The 15582-nt window shown below is 45.1% G+C and overlaps 1 protein-coding gene across 8 annotated transcripts in view; it reads right to left on the reverse strand.

Moving 5' to 3' along the window:
- Positions 1-831: 831 nt before the first annotated feature.
- MAP1S (microtubule associated protein 1S) overlaps positions 832-15582 on the reverse strand; it is a 39231-nt gene continuing 24480 nt past the window's right edge. For 3 of the 8 annotated variants that reach the window (XR_014055627.1, XR_014055632.1, XR_014055628.1), the window contains exons 6-8: positions 3513-3748; positions 2386-2608; positions 832-1689 (exon numbers count right to left, since the gene is read on the reverse strand). Coding sequence is in view for 3 of the 8 variants with exons in the window: in XM_081496445.1 (XP_081352571.1) it covers positions 2453-2608; positions 3513-3748 (392 nt within the window). In the remaining 5 variants the exon portion in view is untranslated. Of the gene's footprint in view, positions 1690-2374; positions 2609-3512; positions 3749-3887; positions 4009-15582 lie in introns of those variants that run through there. The other 5 variants (XM_081496445.1, XM_081496446.1, XM_081496447.1 and 2 more) reach the window with 2 other exon arrangements.

A 15582-nucleotide genomic window follows, 5' to 3' on the forward strand; every position in this document is an offset into this window, starting at 1 on the left:
GAAGATCTTATTTTGATGTCTACTTCATGCTTTGAGGTCTCTACTTATCAGACACACCATCTTGAAGGTCCATGAAAAGAAGATGGAAGACCACCTTGTGTAACAGAAAAGCTGCTTCCTTTTTCCCTCTTGGGGTTTCTATCTGCACTGTTCTGGCCTCTGACTGTTCCTCATTTTCTGGGTGCTCACTGATACATTAACCAACACTTAACTCATTTTCACCCAGCAATTTTAGTTGTTTTTATTGGGACTCTAGCCCACTATCTGGTCAGAAACAGAAGTTGACAGCTTTTCTTAAGCATGTGTTTGGGCCCCCTCTATGGAGATTCTAGAGCTCCAAGAGGAATAAGAATGTAAAAACAACCTTTTATGAAGGGAAAAAGTAAAATTGAAGAGAAAGAACCTGCCTGATGAGCTACTGAGGTACACAAAGCTACACCAGAGAAAGCAAGGAGATGGCCAGAAAAGTTGGCGATGGATTAGTACAGATTTGGAAATAAACAACAACACATCTGGGATCTTTTTCAGGGAGGAAGGAGTGTTTTAAATCTGTACATTGCACTGAAAATTGAACTGTCCAGGTTGAGGCAATCCCTACCTCTCCCTTCACCCCAAAATAACACCTACGTGGGTAAAAATACATAGGGAAAAAAAAAAAAAAACTAACCTTGGAAGAATTTGTGGCAACTGTAGAAGGACCTCTAAAAGCACAAAGGAGAGACATTTAAAGAAATGAGGTTTGAAAATCATAAAAATAAAACATTTACAGCAAAACTGCTCCTAAACAAAACTGAAGGGCAAATCTGGGAAAAAAAAGTTACAACGCAAGACTTTATTAGTGGTTAAAATGGCAAATTTTATGTCATGTATTTTTTTACAATTAAAAATTTTAACAAGTTTATTGTCCCTATTCTTTAAAAAAAAAAAAAAAAGAACTACGATATCTGAATGAGAAAAAGACAAACGTCTAAATAAAAAAACTGAACTAATTAAAAATAAATATAAGCAAACCGCCCAGGAAAGAAATGAAAGGAGAACAAGGAGGCAGCTGTGCTCAACAAGAGCACAGGATGAAAATCAGGGCGGCACGGCCTCAGGTATAAACAGGGACCCTTCTTCAGACCCCAGACTAAGACGTTACTCCTTATAGGAAAAGGTGGGGAGGTATTGAGGGGTTAGCACTTGACACATTTTTTCTAGGTCGCCATCCAATCTAGTGCAGATGGCATCTTACTGAAAATTAAATCTAGGTGTTCCTATACGTGCAGAACAGAGAGATTAGGGAGGGGGGTTCATCAGGAGATTGGTGTTTTGTAGCTTTTAGGTTTCAGACTGCGTTTTAAACACATTGCTGACTGGAGACATATTAACACATATTTTGTTACCTGAACATTATTGACCAAAGACGTATCAATATTTAGACAGTAATACAATTAACAACACCAGGCAAAGTTGTTAGAGCTTAAAGCTGATTAAGGGTTCATTACACAACTTAAAGACTGTCGTTATCATTCACGTTTTCCTCCGTTAGTTCCAACCTTGTGTATTTTATAAACACAAGTTACCATAAACTTTTCAAAAATGATGTATTGCTAAATTTTGAGTGGAGAATTTTTCAGTGAATTTTAGCAGATACCTGCTCTGACTGTCCGAATGAAATACACAGTAGTGTCTCCAAAGGTGGCAGTTCTTCAGAAGATGGTTCCCATTCAGACGATGTGAACGTTAGACCAATGAAAAGACAAGAAACTTTAGTGATTGATTCTGATAGGGCAAGTGAAAATGAAACTCACAGTGCTGGAGAAGACTTTACAGGGTGTCAGGTGTAACTACTGAATGTAATAACCCACACAGTGTTAGTGAAATAACAGAATAAAATTTTGGCCGGCCAAAATAAAAACGCTGGCCACAGGCATTAGTGTCTCCAAAAATCTGCCGGTCGATAATGAGTTGAGAGCTTGCTGTAGAGTGAGACTGTCCTGCCATGAGTGTCAATTATCTCTAGGAACAGAGGATGACTTCTGTTGAAATGGCTCGGGAGCACAGAAACAAGGTTCAGACCTCACCTTGGCCACCACTTGGTTTGTGCGGCTGGGGTTTGGAGGCTGCCTTCCCGTCTATAAACCGGGGCCCCCACAGGCACACTTGCTGGGCTGGAGGGCTGATGTCGGCAGCCAGCTCCACTGACCTGGGAGGTACTGCCTCCCCTGGGCCTAGGTTTTCCATCTGTGACATGGGGGCCAGAGTGCACCTGGAGGCTACTGGGGATTCCACAGAAGCTGTCCCTCCCCAAACTGGAGACCACCCCATGGCAGCAATGACCATCTGGAGTGCTGCCGAGTCTCCTGCTGGCAGAAGGAACTGAGGCCACAGCTGAGTCGGTACCTGGTTTATTTCTGACGCAGGTACATCCCAGGACAGTGGCAGATGCTGGGGGGTGCTGTGGGTGGGGCTAGAACTCCACCTTGCAGGCGGGGAAGGCCTCGTCCTGCATGGACACGGTGCTGTTGCTGCCCAGCACCGTGATGCCCAGCGCCTGGTGCCGCATGTGTGTCTCCTCGTACCACTCGTGCATCGCCACCGAATCGAAGGTGGGGATCAGGGTCACCTGCAGGTGGGACAGATGGACCAACGGTGAGGGGACGCACCCTCTGCCCTCCCGGCCCAGCCCCAAGGCATTGGAGGCCCCTCTTCTCTGACCACGTCCGCGCTGCCTCCGTTCTCCCGCCTAGGTGTCTACAGCTGGCGGCCGGCCTGTCCCTGAAGTCCCTTTTCTTTCCCATGGCACCCCAAGGGCCCTTTCACAGCCTGGGAGACCAGACCACTCCTCTGCGAATTCCTCTCCACGCTTCCCACCCATCCTCCCACTCCCCTGCCATGTCCCTGCTTCTCTTGTCCAGACCTCCTGCCAGCTCCCTGAATACAGAGTGCTCCTGCCTCTGGTCGGAACACTCCCTCCCGCTCTGTAAGACCAGGTCTCAGCACACTTGCGCTGTGTGGGCGGCCAGGTACTGGAGGCTCCTGCCACCCAAATTCATCTCCTGCTTCGAGGCTGTATTTCAAGGATTCTCATGGGGACAACCCTAGCCTTCAGGCTCAATTGTCAACATGTGTAGACACCATACACCCCATCTCTTCCTCCTGGCTGATTCTCATAATTTTGGGGAGACTCAATGCCAGGGCTCAGGTGACGTGATCAAACCAGCCCCGCCCTGCAACCTCACCCAGGGGTGCTGCAGACAAGGAAGTAGAGGTAACAGGAACAGAGTTCCAAGAGCTGGGCAGGTCCTGCATTTGCCCTCATTGCCGCATGGCCTTGGGGACAGGGATTAATTTCTCTGAGCCCCACTCCCTCTTTGGATGTGGGTGAAGGTCACACCAACCTCACAGGACTGTGTGGGTTCAGCAGGAAGACACCGGGAAGTGTTGCCCTGCCCAGTGCCAGGAGCTTGAAAATGCCCCAGTGACCTGTGCTGTCATCGGGACCATCCGACGCCCTGGTCATCACACACCTGGAGATGCCGGTCCCACTGCTGCTTGCCAGCCAGGAGCGCGTCCAGGACAGCCCGCATGCCCTCTTCCTTGTGCTGGTCCTGGCCGCTGATGACGTAGCAGAGCGCACGCACCCGCCGGAAGAACTCCTCATCCACCAGGCGGGCACTGCCCCCGCTGGGCAGGTAGGCCAGGTCAAGGTAGACAGGGGAGCCCGGTGGGGCTGCTGACCCTCCTGACCGACTGCCAGCTGACCCTGTGGGTAAGAGGGATGGGATCAGTTGTGAGCTCCAGAGAATAAGGAAGGGTTGGAGACCCAGGGCCCAGGACAAGGCTCCCAGCTCCACCTGCACCTCTCAGAGTGGCTCCCTCCCTGGCAGGAGGCCTGATCTCACCATTTCACGGGAGACAAGTCCTCCCTGGCAGGTGCAGTAACTGGATGAATCTTGCATACACCCCAATCAACCCCTCAAGGACAAATACTGGCCAGTCCCTGGACACAGACGTCTCCAGCACCTGAGGGGAGGGGTATTCACGGAGGGCTTCCTGAGAGAGGGGATTTTGGAGCTTGAGCCCCTGAAGCAGCAGATACATCTGTTTAATTACTCACAGGGGGTTTATCTGTTGTTTTTCAATTACTCCTGGGCACCACACTCATCCTGGGGACACAGCAGTGACCAGAACAAATAACAATCCCTGCCTTCAGGGTTGATGGGGAGCCAGAGTGGGTGTGGGAAGGAGAGAGTCGAGAAAGGGAGATGCAGGATGGGGCAGCTGCACCAGGGCCTTGTCTACACCCTGAACCCAGAGTCTGGTGCAAGGGGGACAGGGCCATCACTCCCGGGCCATGAACCCATCAACTGCTTGAGGATGTAGCCGGCTCCTGGACACAGGAAGTCTGTCAGATGTCTGATCATCTTAAGATCCTAAGCACTGCCCAGATCAGGGCGTGGGACCCGAGGGCTGCTGGACGGTGCAGGGGTGAGGTGGGGGGAGCATTTGCAGAATGAATGAAACCCCCAGCTTTCAGTAAGTAGCATCCCTCACTTATGACTGGGGACAGTGGTGCGCCAGGAAGGGAAAGCCACCAGAGCTGTGGAAGGCGAGAGGCAGACGGGAACAGGAGAGGCAGAATGGCAAAGAGAAGACAAGGCGAATGAGGACAGAAGCCAGGGGCAGGAGGGCAAGGGTAGAGCAGAGGCCAGCAAGCTACGGCTTGGGGGCGAAATACAGCAACTGCCTGCTCTGGCAAACAGTTTTACTAGAACACCCATCTGGGTACTCACTGAGCTGCTTCTGTGCTCTAACACCTAGCTGAGCAGCTGGGACAGAGACCACCTGGCCTGCAAAGGTGAGAACCCTCTGGCCCTTTAAGACAGGCTTTGCTGACACTAGTGTGGACCGCTGGTTTATTAGAAGTAGTGGGAGCAGGAGACCCCAAGTGGCCAAGATGTGTGGTCTCTGAAAGAGGCCAAACACCTCGGCAGAGAGGACCTCAGATGACCCCCCAGTATCCAGGTGCCAGCCTTGTTCATGGCCCTGAGGGCCACCTTCTCTCCCCTTGCCCCTGTACTGGGAACCCTTGACTTGTCAAAGGTCACAGGAGCCCACCAGGTGCCTCTCTTGTAATCTACTCATGAAAGACAAGAGGCGGTGGCTCAGGGAGGCGCTGAGGCTAGAGGCAAACCAGGAGACCAAGGTGGCCAGGAGCCGATAACAGGCCATATGGGAAGAGAAGCTGGAGATGTTTCTCAGCTCCTGGAGGGCAGGGCCACCCCAAGCAACTAGCACACTGCCCAGCCCACAGGAAGCTGGATTCAGAAAAGTCAGAGGAACCAGAGATCAAACTGCCAACAATTGTTAGATCATAGAGAGAGCAAGGGAACTCCAGAAAAACAATGATTTTTGCTTCACAGACTACACTAAAGCCTTTGACTGTGTAGATCACAACAAACCGTGGAAAATTCTGAAAGAGATGGGAATACCAGACCACCTTACCTGCTTCCTGAGAAATCTGTATGCAGGTTAAGAAGCAACAGTTAGAACTGGACATGGAAAAACAGATTGGTTTAAAACTGGGAAAGAAGTACATCAAGGCTGTATACTGTCACCCTGCTTTTTTAACTTCTATGCAGAGTACATCATGCGAAATGCCAGGGCAGATGAAGCACAAGCTGATATCAAGACTGCCAGGAGAAATATCAATAACCTCAGGTATGCAGATGATACCAATCTAATGGCAGAAAGCAAACTAAAAGGCTTCTTGATGAGGATAAAAGAGGAGAGTGAAAAAGCTGGTTTGCAACTCGATATCCAAAAAACTAAGATCATGGCATCTGATCCCATCACTTCACGGCAAGTAGAAGGGAAAAAGCTGTAACAGTGACAGACTATTTTCTTGGGCTTCAAAATCACTGTGGACGAGGACTGCAGCCATGAAATTAAAAGGCGCTTCTCCTGGGAAGGCAAGCTATGACCAACCTAGACAGCGTATTAAAGAGCAGAGACACCATTTTGCTGACAAAGGTCCATATAGTCAAAGCTATGGTTTTTCCAGTAGTCATACATGGATGTGACAGCTGGACCATAAGGAAACACCGAGAAAGTGATGCTTTCAAATTATGGTGCTGGAGAAGACTCTTGAGAGTCCCTTGGACAGCAAGAAGGTCAAACAAGTCAATCCTAAAGGAAATCAACCCTGAATATTCGTTGCAAGGACTGATGCTAAAGCTGACGCTCCAATACTTTAGACTCTGATGCTGGGAAAGATTCAGGGCAGGAGGAGAAGTGGGGAACAGAGGATGAGATGGTTGGATAGCATCACCGACTCAATGAACGTGAGTTTGGGCAAACTGTGGGAGATAGTGAAGGACAGGGAAGCCTTTAGCGCTGCAGTCCACGGGGTCGCAGAGAGTTGGACACGACTCAGGGACTAAAGAACAACAGAGAAGCACTCAGTGAATGTGAGCTGGAGCTATTATTACTGCCATTGTTGTGGCTGCTTTCTCACCAGCCTTCCAGGTGATCACAGACCCGCTCTGACGGGTACACTGGCCACTGAGTGCTGGAACATGGTGTGAGCCAAGACATGCTGGGAGTGCAGACTATGCGCTAGGCCCCCAAGATGTGGTGTGGAAAAGAGCAAGGGGAACCATCTAGTAATTTTTAATGCTGGTTATAGGCTGCACTATCATTGTGACATAGTAGGTATGCAGGCAAGAATGAACACAGCAGGATTCAGGGACGATGGCAGAGCAGGAGGCTCCAGGAATCTGTCTCCCCTTTCTAGACAGTTGTGCTGCCAGCCCTGCCCTGTAGGTTGGGAGCTACTTACATGGGATTTAAGAACTACAAATTTTTAATTCTTCTTTTCTTCCTCCTTTATTTTTTTTCTTTTTCCCCTTTTGGGAGCCAGACAGTCAAGGACTAGGACACTCAAAAGCAGATACAGGGGAATTTAGAAAGGAACCACAGACACCCAGGGAAAGGTACAGGATCAGAAAAGGCATAAGAACACCTGAAGTTTATACCTCAGACTGATCTCCAGCACAGAGACAGCCCACAATAATCAAACAAAAGAGCCACAGCAAACCCTGGGGAAGAGGAAATTTTGGATCTCCAGAGTCATCACATTTGTTAGATTCAAGTGTACAGTTTTCAATTATAAAAAATCACAAGCCGCACAAAGAAACAGGAAAGTATGGTCCAGTCAAAGGAAAAAAAAATTAACAGAAACTGTCCTTAAGTTAGGCAAATCACCAGACAAAGACTTTAAAAAACTGTCCTAAAGATACTCAAAGAACTAAAGGAAGATGTGGAAAAAAATCAAGAAAAACAATGTATGAACAGAGCACAAATATCAATAAGGAGACAGAAAACATAAAAGTAAATGAAAAGAAATTCTAGAGCTGGGAAGTATAATAACTGAAATGGAAAATTCACTAGAAAGATTCAACTCAAGGTTTAAACAAGCAGAAGAATCAGTGGTCTTGATAACAGAACAATGGAAATGATTGAGTCTGAGGAACAGAAAGATTCTGTCAAGAGGACCAACATACACATTATGGAAATCTCAGAAGAAAAAGAAAGAGAAAGGGGCAGAGAGATTATTTCAAGAAATAATGGCCAAAATCTTCCATATTTAAGGAAAGACATGAATAGAAACACCTGAGAAACTCGATGAACTCCAAATAGGATAAACTCAAAGAGAACCACACCGAGACACAATATAATCAAACCGTCCAACAATAAACGCACAGTGATAAAGAGATGAAGGGGTGTTTACAGGCATGAATGCTGTTATTAATATCTCAGATCAACAACCTAACTTTACAACTAAACCCAAAGCCAGAAGAGGAAGGAAATAATAAAGATTCAGTTCAGTTCAGTTCAGTCGCTCAGTCGTGTCCGACTCTCTGCGACCCCATGAATTGCAGCACGCCAGGCCTCTGTCCATCACCAACTCCCAGAGTCTACCCAAACCCATGTTCATCGAGTCGGTGATGCCATCCAACCATCTCATCCTCTCTCGTCCCCTTCTCCTCCCGCCCCCAATCCTACCCAGCATTAGGGTCTTTTCCAATGAGTCAACCCTTCGCATGAGGTGGCCAAAGTATTGGAGTTTCAGCTTCAACATCAGACCTTCCAATGAACACCCAGGATTGATCTCTTTTAGGATGGATTGATTGGATCTCCTTGCAGTCCAAGGGACTCTCAAGAGTCTTCTCCAACACCACAGTTCAAAAGCATCAATTCTTCGGCGCTCAGTTTTCTTCACCGTCCAACTCTCACATCCATACATGACCACTGGAAAAACCATAGCCTTGACTAGACGGACTTTTGATGGCAAAGTAATGTCTCTGCTTTTAAATATGCTATCTAGGTTGGCCATAACCTTCCTTCCAAGGAGTAAGCGTCTTTTAATTTCATGGCTGCAATCACCATCAGCAGTGATTCTGGAGCCCCAAAAAATAAAGTCTGACACTGTTTCCACTGTTTCCCCATCTATTTCCCATGGAGTGATGGGACCAGATGCCATGATCTTAGTTTTCTGAATGTTGAGCTTTAAGCCAACTTTTTCACTCTCCTCCTTCACCTTCATCAAGAGGCTCTTTAGTTCTTTTTCACTCTCTGCCATAAGGGTGGTGTCATCCGCATATCTGAGGTTATTGGTATTTCTCCTGGCAATCTTGATTCCAGCTTGTGTTTCTTCCAGTCCAGCGTTTCTCATGATGTACTCTGCATATAAGTTAAATAAGCAGGGTGACAATATACAGCTTTGACATACTCCTTTTCCTATTTGGAACCAGTCTGTTGTTCCATGTCCAGTTCTAACTGTTGCTTTCTGACCTGCATACAGGTTTCTCAAGAGACAGGTCAGATGGTCTGGTATTCCCATCTCTTTCAGAATTTTCCACAGTTTCTTGTGATCCACACAGTCAAAGGCTTTGGCATAGTCAATAAAGCAGAAATAGATGTTTTTCTGGAACTCTCTTGCTTTTTCGATGATCCAGCGGATATTGGCAATTTGATCTCTGGTTCCTCTGCCTTTTCTAAAACCAGCTTGAACATCTGGAAGTTCACGGTTCACGTATTGCTGAAGCCTGGCTTGGAGAATTTTGAGCATTACTTTACTAGCAAGAACAGAAAATAGAAAAACATCACAGAAGAAAAAAAGCAAAACCAAAAGTTGGTTCTTTGAAAAGATCAACAAAATTGACAAATCTTCAGCTACACTGACTAAGAAAGAGAAAGAAGACTCAAATTAGTAACATCAGATATGAAAGGGGATATTACTGCCAATCCTATAGAAATAAAAAGCAAAAAAAAAAAAAAAAAAAAGGGAAAGAAATGAAAAGCATTGTGAGAAAACTATGAACAATTACATACCAAGAAACTAGGTAACTTAGAAGAGATGTATAAATTCCTAGAAACACAAAACCTACCTAGACTGATTCATAAAATGTGAACAGAATTAAAACTAGTAAAGAGACTGGATCAGTAATCAAAAACCTCCTGGGCTTCACTGAGTTTTGTTTAAAGAAGAACCAATCCTCAAACTTTCCCAAAAAATTGAAGAGCAGGAAATAGTTTCTAATTCATTCTGACAACATTCGGAGGCCAACACTGCCCTGATACCAAGGTCACACAAAGATATTATGAAAAAAGAAAACTACTGACCAATACCTCTCATAAACATTGATGCAAAACCCCTGAACGGGACACTAGCAAGTTGAATTCAGCAGCATATTAAAAGGATTATACACCATGACCAAGGGGGAGCTATTCCTGGGATGCAGGAATAACTAGCCTGACACATAAAAATCAGTGTAACACATAAACAGAAGGAAGGAAAAAATCCACATGATCATCTCAGTTGGTGCAGAAAAGGTACTTGACAAAATCCAACACTCTTTCATGATAAACATACTCAACAAACTAGGATTAAATGGAAACCACTTTAACATAATAAAAGTCATATACTGAAAAACTAACAGTTCACAGATACTCAGTGGAGAAAGACTGAAAAGTTTTCCTCTAAGATCAGGAACAAGGCCAGAATGTCTGCTTTAGCCACTTTTGCTTCATACAGCCAGCAAAAACAAGACCAGGAGCGGACTATGGCTCAGATCATGAACTCCTTATTGCCAAATTGAGATTTAAATTGAAGAAAGTACAGAAAACCACCAGGCCATTCAAGTATGACCTAAATCAAATCCCTTATGATTATACAGTGGAAGTGACAAATAGATTCAAGGGATTAGATCTGATAGAGTGCCTGAAAAACTATGGATGGAGGTTTGTAACACTGTAAAGGAGGCGGTGATCAAAACCATCCCCAAGAAAAAGAAATGCAAAAAGGCAAAGTGGTCGTCTGAGGCAGCCTTATAAATAGCTGAGAAAAGAAGTGTAAGGCAAAGGAGAAAAGGAAAGATATACTGATTTGAATGCAGAGTTCCAAAGAATAGCAAGAAGAGATAAGAAAGCCTTCCTAAGTGAACAATGAAAAAAAACAAGAAAACAATAGAATGGGAAAGACTAGAGATCTCGTCAAGAAAATTAGAGATTCCAAGGGAACATTTCATGCAAAGATGGGCACAATAAAGGACAGAAATGGTATGAACCTAACAGAAGCAGAAGATATTAAGAGGAGGTGGCAAGAATACACAGAAGAACTATACAAAAAAGATCTTAATGACCCAGATAACCACGATGGTGTGATGACTCACCTAGAGCCAGACATCCTAGAGCGTGAATTCAAGTGGGCCTTAGGAAGCATCACTACAAACAAAGCTAGTGGAGGTGATGGAATTCCAGTTGAGCTATTTCAAATCCTAAAAGATGATGCTGTGACAGTGCTGCACTCAATATGCCAGCAAATAATGGAAAACTGAGCAGCGGCCACAGGGCTGGAAAAGGTCAGTTTTCATTCCAATCCCAAAGAAGGGCAATGCCAAAGAATGCTCAAACTACCGCACAATTGTACTCATTTCACGTGATAGCAAAGTAATGCTCAAAATTCTCCAAGCCAGGCTTGAAGAACAGCAATGTGAACCAAGAACTTCCAGATGTTCAAGCTGGATTTAGAAAAAGGCAGAGGAACCAGAGATCAAATTGCCAGCATGCGTTGGATCATAGAAAAAGCAAGAGAATTCCAGAAAAACATCTACTTTTGCTTCATTGACTATGCTAAAGCCTTTGATTGTGTGCATCGCAACAAACTGTGGAAAATTTTTACAGAGATGGGAATACCAGACCACCTTAGCTGCCTCCTGAGAAATCTCTGTGCAGGTCAGGAAGCAACAGTTAGAACTGGACATGGAACAACAGACTGGTTCAAAATTGGGAGAGAAGTACATCAAGGCTGTATATTGTCACCCTGCTTATTTAGACTTATATGAAGAGTACATCATGTGAAATGCTGGGCTGGATAAAGCACAACTGGAATCAAGATTTCTGGGAGAAATACCAATAACCTCAGATATGCAGATATCACCACCCTTATGGCAGAAATAGAAGAGTAACTTAACAGCCTCTTGATAAAGGTGAAAGAGGAGAATGAAAAAGCCGGCTTAAAACTCAACATTCAAAAAATGAAGATCATGGCATCCAGTCCCATCATTTCATGGCAAATAGGTGGGGAAACAATGAAAATAGTGATAGACTTTATTTTCTTGGGCTCCAAAATCACTGCAGATGGTGACTGCAGCCATGAAATTAAAAGACGTTTGCTCCTCAACCAACCTAGGCTGCATATTAAAAAGCAGAGACATTACTTTGCCAACAAAGGTCAGTACAGTCAAAGCTATGGTTTTTCCAGTGGTCATGTATGGATGTGAGAGCTGGACTGTGTAGGCTGAACTGATGCTCTTGAGCTGTGGTGTTAGAGAAGACTCTTGAGAGTCCCTTGGACTGCAAGGAGATCAAACCAGTCAATCCTAAAGGAAATCAATCCTGAATATTCATCAGAAGGAGTGATGCTGCAGCTGCAGCTCCAATACTTTGGCCACCTGAAGCGAAGAGCTGACTCATTAGAAAAGACCCTGATGCTGGGAAAGATTGAAGGCAGGAGGAGAAGGGGGTGACAGAGCACAAGATGGTTGGATGGCATTACCAACTCTATGGACATGTGTTTGAGCAAGCTCCAGGGGATGGTGAAGGACAGGAAGTCTGGCGTGCTGCAGTCCATGGGGCCGCAAGGAGTCGGACACGACTGAGTGACTAAACAACAACAAGAAGCCACTCCAAGTCAACACAGTGCTAGGAATTCTCGCCAGAACAATTAGGCAAGAAAAAGAATTAAAAGGTAACCACATTAGAATGGAAAAAAATAAAGTTATCTCTGTTCACAGGTGATATAATGTTATGTGTAGAAAATCCTAAAGATTTCACAGACAAAAAAGAAACCTGTTAGCTTGCCAATGCAGGAGACACAGACTCAATCCCTGGTCCGGGAAGATCCCACATGCCTTGGAGCAACTAAGTCCACGCACCACAACTATTGATCCTGTACTCTAGATCCCCAAAACTGCAAGTGCTGAGCCCATGTGCTGCAACTACTGAAGTCTGGCATCCTAGAGCCTGTGCCAGCAACAAGAGAAGCCACTGCAATGAGAAGCCTGCACACCACAGAATGGAAGAAAATATTCACAAATCATGTATCTGATAAGGGATGAATATCAGAATATACAGAGAACTCACAACCTAACCACAAAAAGACAACCTGATTCAAAAATGGGCAAAGGATGTTTCCACAAAGATATACAAATGTCCCACAGGCACATAAAATGGTGCTCAACATCGCGAATCATTAGTGAAATGCAAATCAAAACCACCACCAGATACCACCTCACACCCACTAGGATGACTACTATCAAGAAGCTATAAAACAACGAGTGATAGCAAGGATGTGGAGAGACTGGAACCCTTGTGCATTGTTGGTGGATTCTACAACAGTACAGCCACTGTGGAAAACCAGGGTGGCAGTTCCTCAAGAAAATAAAAATCGACTCACCATAAGATCCAGCAACCCCACTTCTGAGTATGTACCCCAAAGAATCGAAACCAGGGGTCTCAGAGAGGTATTTGTACATCCAGGTTCACAGCAGCCAAAAGGTGGAAGCAACTCAAGTATCTATCAATGGATGAACAGATATGTGGTCCACCCACATGATGGAATATTTTTCAGTTTTGAAAAAAGACATATGCTTCTGACATATGCTACAACATGGATAAAGCATGAGGACAATATGCCAAGTGGAAGAAACCAGTTACAAAGAAACCCCAATACTATACGATTCCCCTTACATGAGGTCCCCTGAGACACAAAGTAGAATGGTAGTTGTCATGGGCGGGGGCAGGGAGGAATGGGGAGTTAGTACTTCATGGGGACAGAGTCTCCAGTTTCACAAGATGAAAGGAGTTCTGGAGACGGATGGTGGTGATAGTCGTACAACAATATGAATCTACTATATTTCATGCTGTTTCCACATCTATTTCCCATGAAGTGATGGGACCAGATGCCATGATCTTAGTTTTCTGAATGTTGAGCTTTAAGCCAACTTTTTCACTCTCCTCTCTCACTTTCATCAAGAAGCTTTTTAGTTCCTCTTCACTTTCTGCCATAAGGTAGTGTCATCTGCATATCTGAGGTTACTGATATTTCTCCCAGCAATCTTGATTCCAGCTTGTGCTTCTTCCAGCCCAGCATTTCTCATGATGTACTCTGCATATAAGTTAAATAAGCAGGGTGACAATATACAGCCTTGACATACTCCTTTTCCTATTTGGAACCAGTCTGTTGTTCCATGCCCGGTTCTAACTGTTGCTTCCTGACCTACATACAGGTTTCTCAAGAGGCAGGTCAGGTGGTCTGGTATTCCCATCTCTTTCAGAATTTTCCACCGTTTATAGTCAATAAAGCAGAAATATATGTTTTTTCTGGAACCCTCTTGCTTTTTCGACGATCCAGTGGATGTTGGCAATTTGATCTCTGGTTCCTCTGCCTTTTCTAAAACCAGCTTGAACATCTGGAAGTTCACAGTTCACATACTGCTGAAGCCTGGCTTGGAGAATTTTGGGCATTACTTTACTAGTGTGTGAGATTAAGTGCTATTGTGTGTGAGATTAAGTGCTATTGTGTGGAAGTTTGAGCATTCAAAATCACTGCAGATGGTGACTGCAGCCATGAAATTAAAAGACGCTTACTCCTTGGAAGGAAAGTTATGACCAACCTAGATAGCATATTAAAAAGCAGAGACGTTACTTTGCCAACAAAGGTCTGTCTAGTCAAGGCTATGGTTTTTCCAGTGGTCATGTAGGAATGTGAGAGTTGGACTGTGAAGAAAGCTGAGGGCCGAAGAATTGATGCTTTTGAACTGTCGTGTTGGAGAAGACTCTTGAGAGTCCCTTGGACAGCAAGGAGATCCAACCAGACCATCCTAAAGGAGATCTGTCCTGGGTGTTCATTGGAAGGACTGATGTTGAAGCTGAAACTCCAATACTTTGGCCACCTGATGCGAAGAGCTGACTCATTGGAAAAGACCCCGATGCTGGGAAGGATTCGGGGCAGGAGGAGAAGGGGACGACAGAGGATGAGATGGCTGGATGGCGTCACCAACTCGATGGACATGAGTTTGGGTAAACTCTGGGAGTTGGTGATGGACAGGGAGGCCTGGCGTGCCGCAACTCACGGGGTCACAAAGAGTCAGACACAACTGAGCGACTGAACTGAACTGATACCTCAGGCTACTGCTTCATGTGCACTTAAAAATGGCTTAAGGTAGTTAATTTTATGTTACATTAATTTTATCACAATTTTCAAAAATTGAAAAGAAAAAGTTAGTACATGAAGCCTGAGACTGCTATCCTTAGAAAGCTGACAAGTTGGCCCTTGGCTACCTTCTGGGAACTTGAATTTCAAAAGGGTTCCCACCGTTTCCCAAATGGTAAAAGTGGCTCACTGTGCCTACACTGCTTGTACGGCAAGGCAGTTTATGCTGTACACCTGCTTGCTCCTTTCTGGTGGGGGGGGGGAATGTCTGAAATTTTGGTGTATGCAATACTGTGATTTATTATATATATGTATAAAATTTGATCATTTGCAGATTATCTGGTCTTTATCCCCAGTTCTGCCTCTCACCTCTTAAAGCCTTTGAAATTTTCTGATCTGTAAGAGCAATGTGAGTTATCTCTTGTCACAATAGTTCATTTCTTGTCCTCAGTTCCTGAAACCACCACTTCAGGGTCTTAACAGTGAAGTGAGTGTCTTGTTATTCAAAACAAACCCTTTCCATCACAACTGGGTTTCTGCTAATGAAGGTGACTTTGGGCCCCACCCCAGGGTGAGGGCTGGCTCCTAGAAGAGCCAAGCATGTGATTAAAGAGTTGAAACTTTCAGTCTTGCCCTTTGATTTTCATCGAAGAGAGAGGGACTTGAGGTTGAATCAATGCCATTGGCCAATGATTTAGTCAATCATAACCGTGTAATGAAGCCTCCACAAAAGCCCCAAAGGACAGCTTTCTGGCCCTTTCCCACGTCAGGGAACCAGAAGGCTTCTGCATGCTGCTGTGTGAGCCCCAAGCTCCACA

This window comes from Giraffa tippelskirchi, chromosome 6 (assembly GCF_054371585.1).
Source record: "Giraffa tippelskirchi isolate mGirTip1 chromosome 6, T2T-mGirTip1v1.2.pri, whole genome shotgun sequence".
Taxonomy (NCBI): domain Eukaryota; kingdom Metazoa; phylum Chordata; class Mammalia; order Artiodactyla; family Giraffidae; genus Giraffa; species Giraffa tippelskirchi.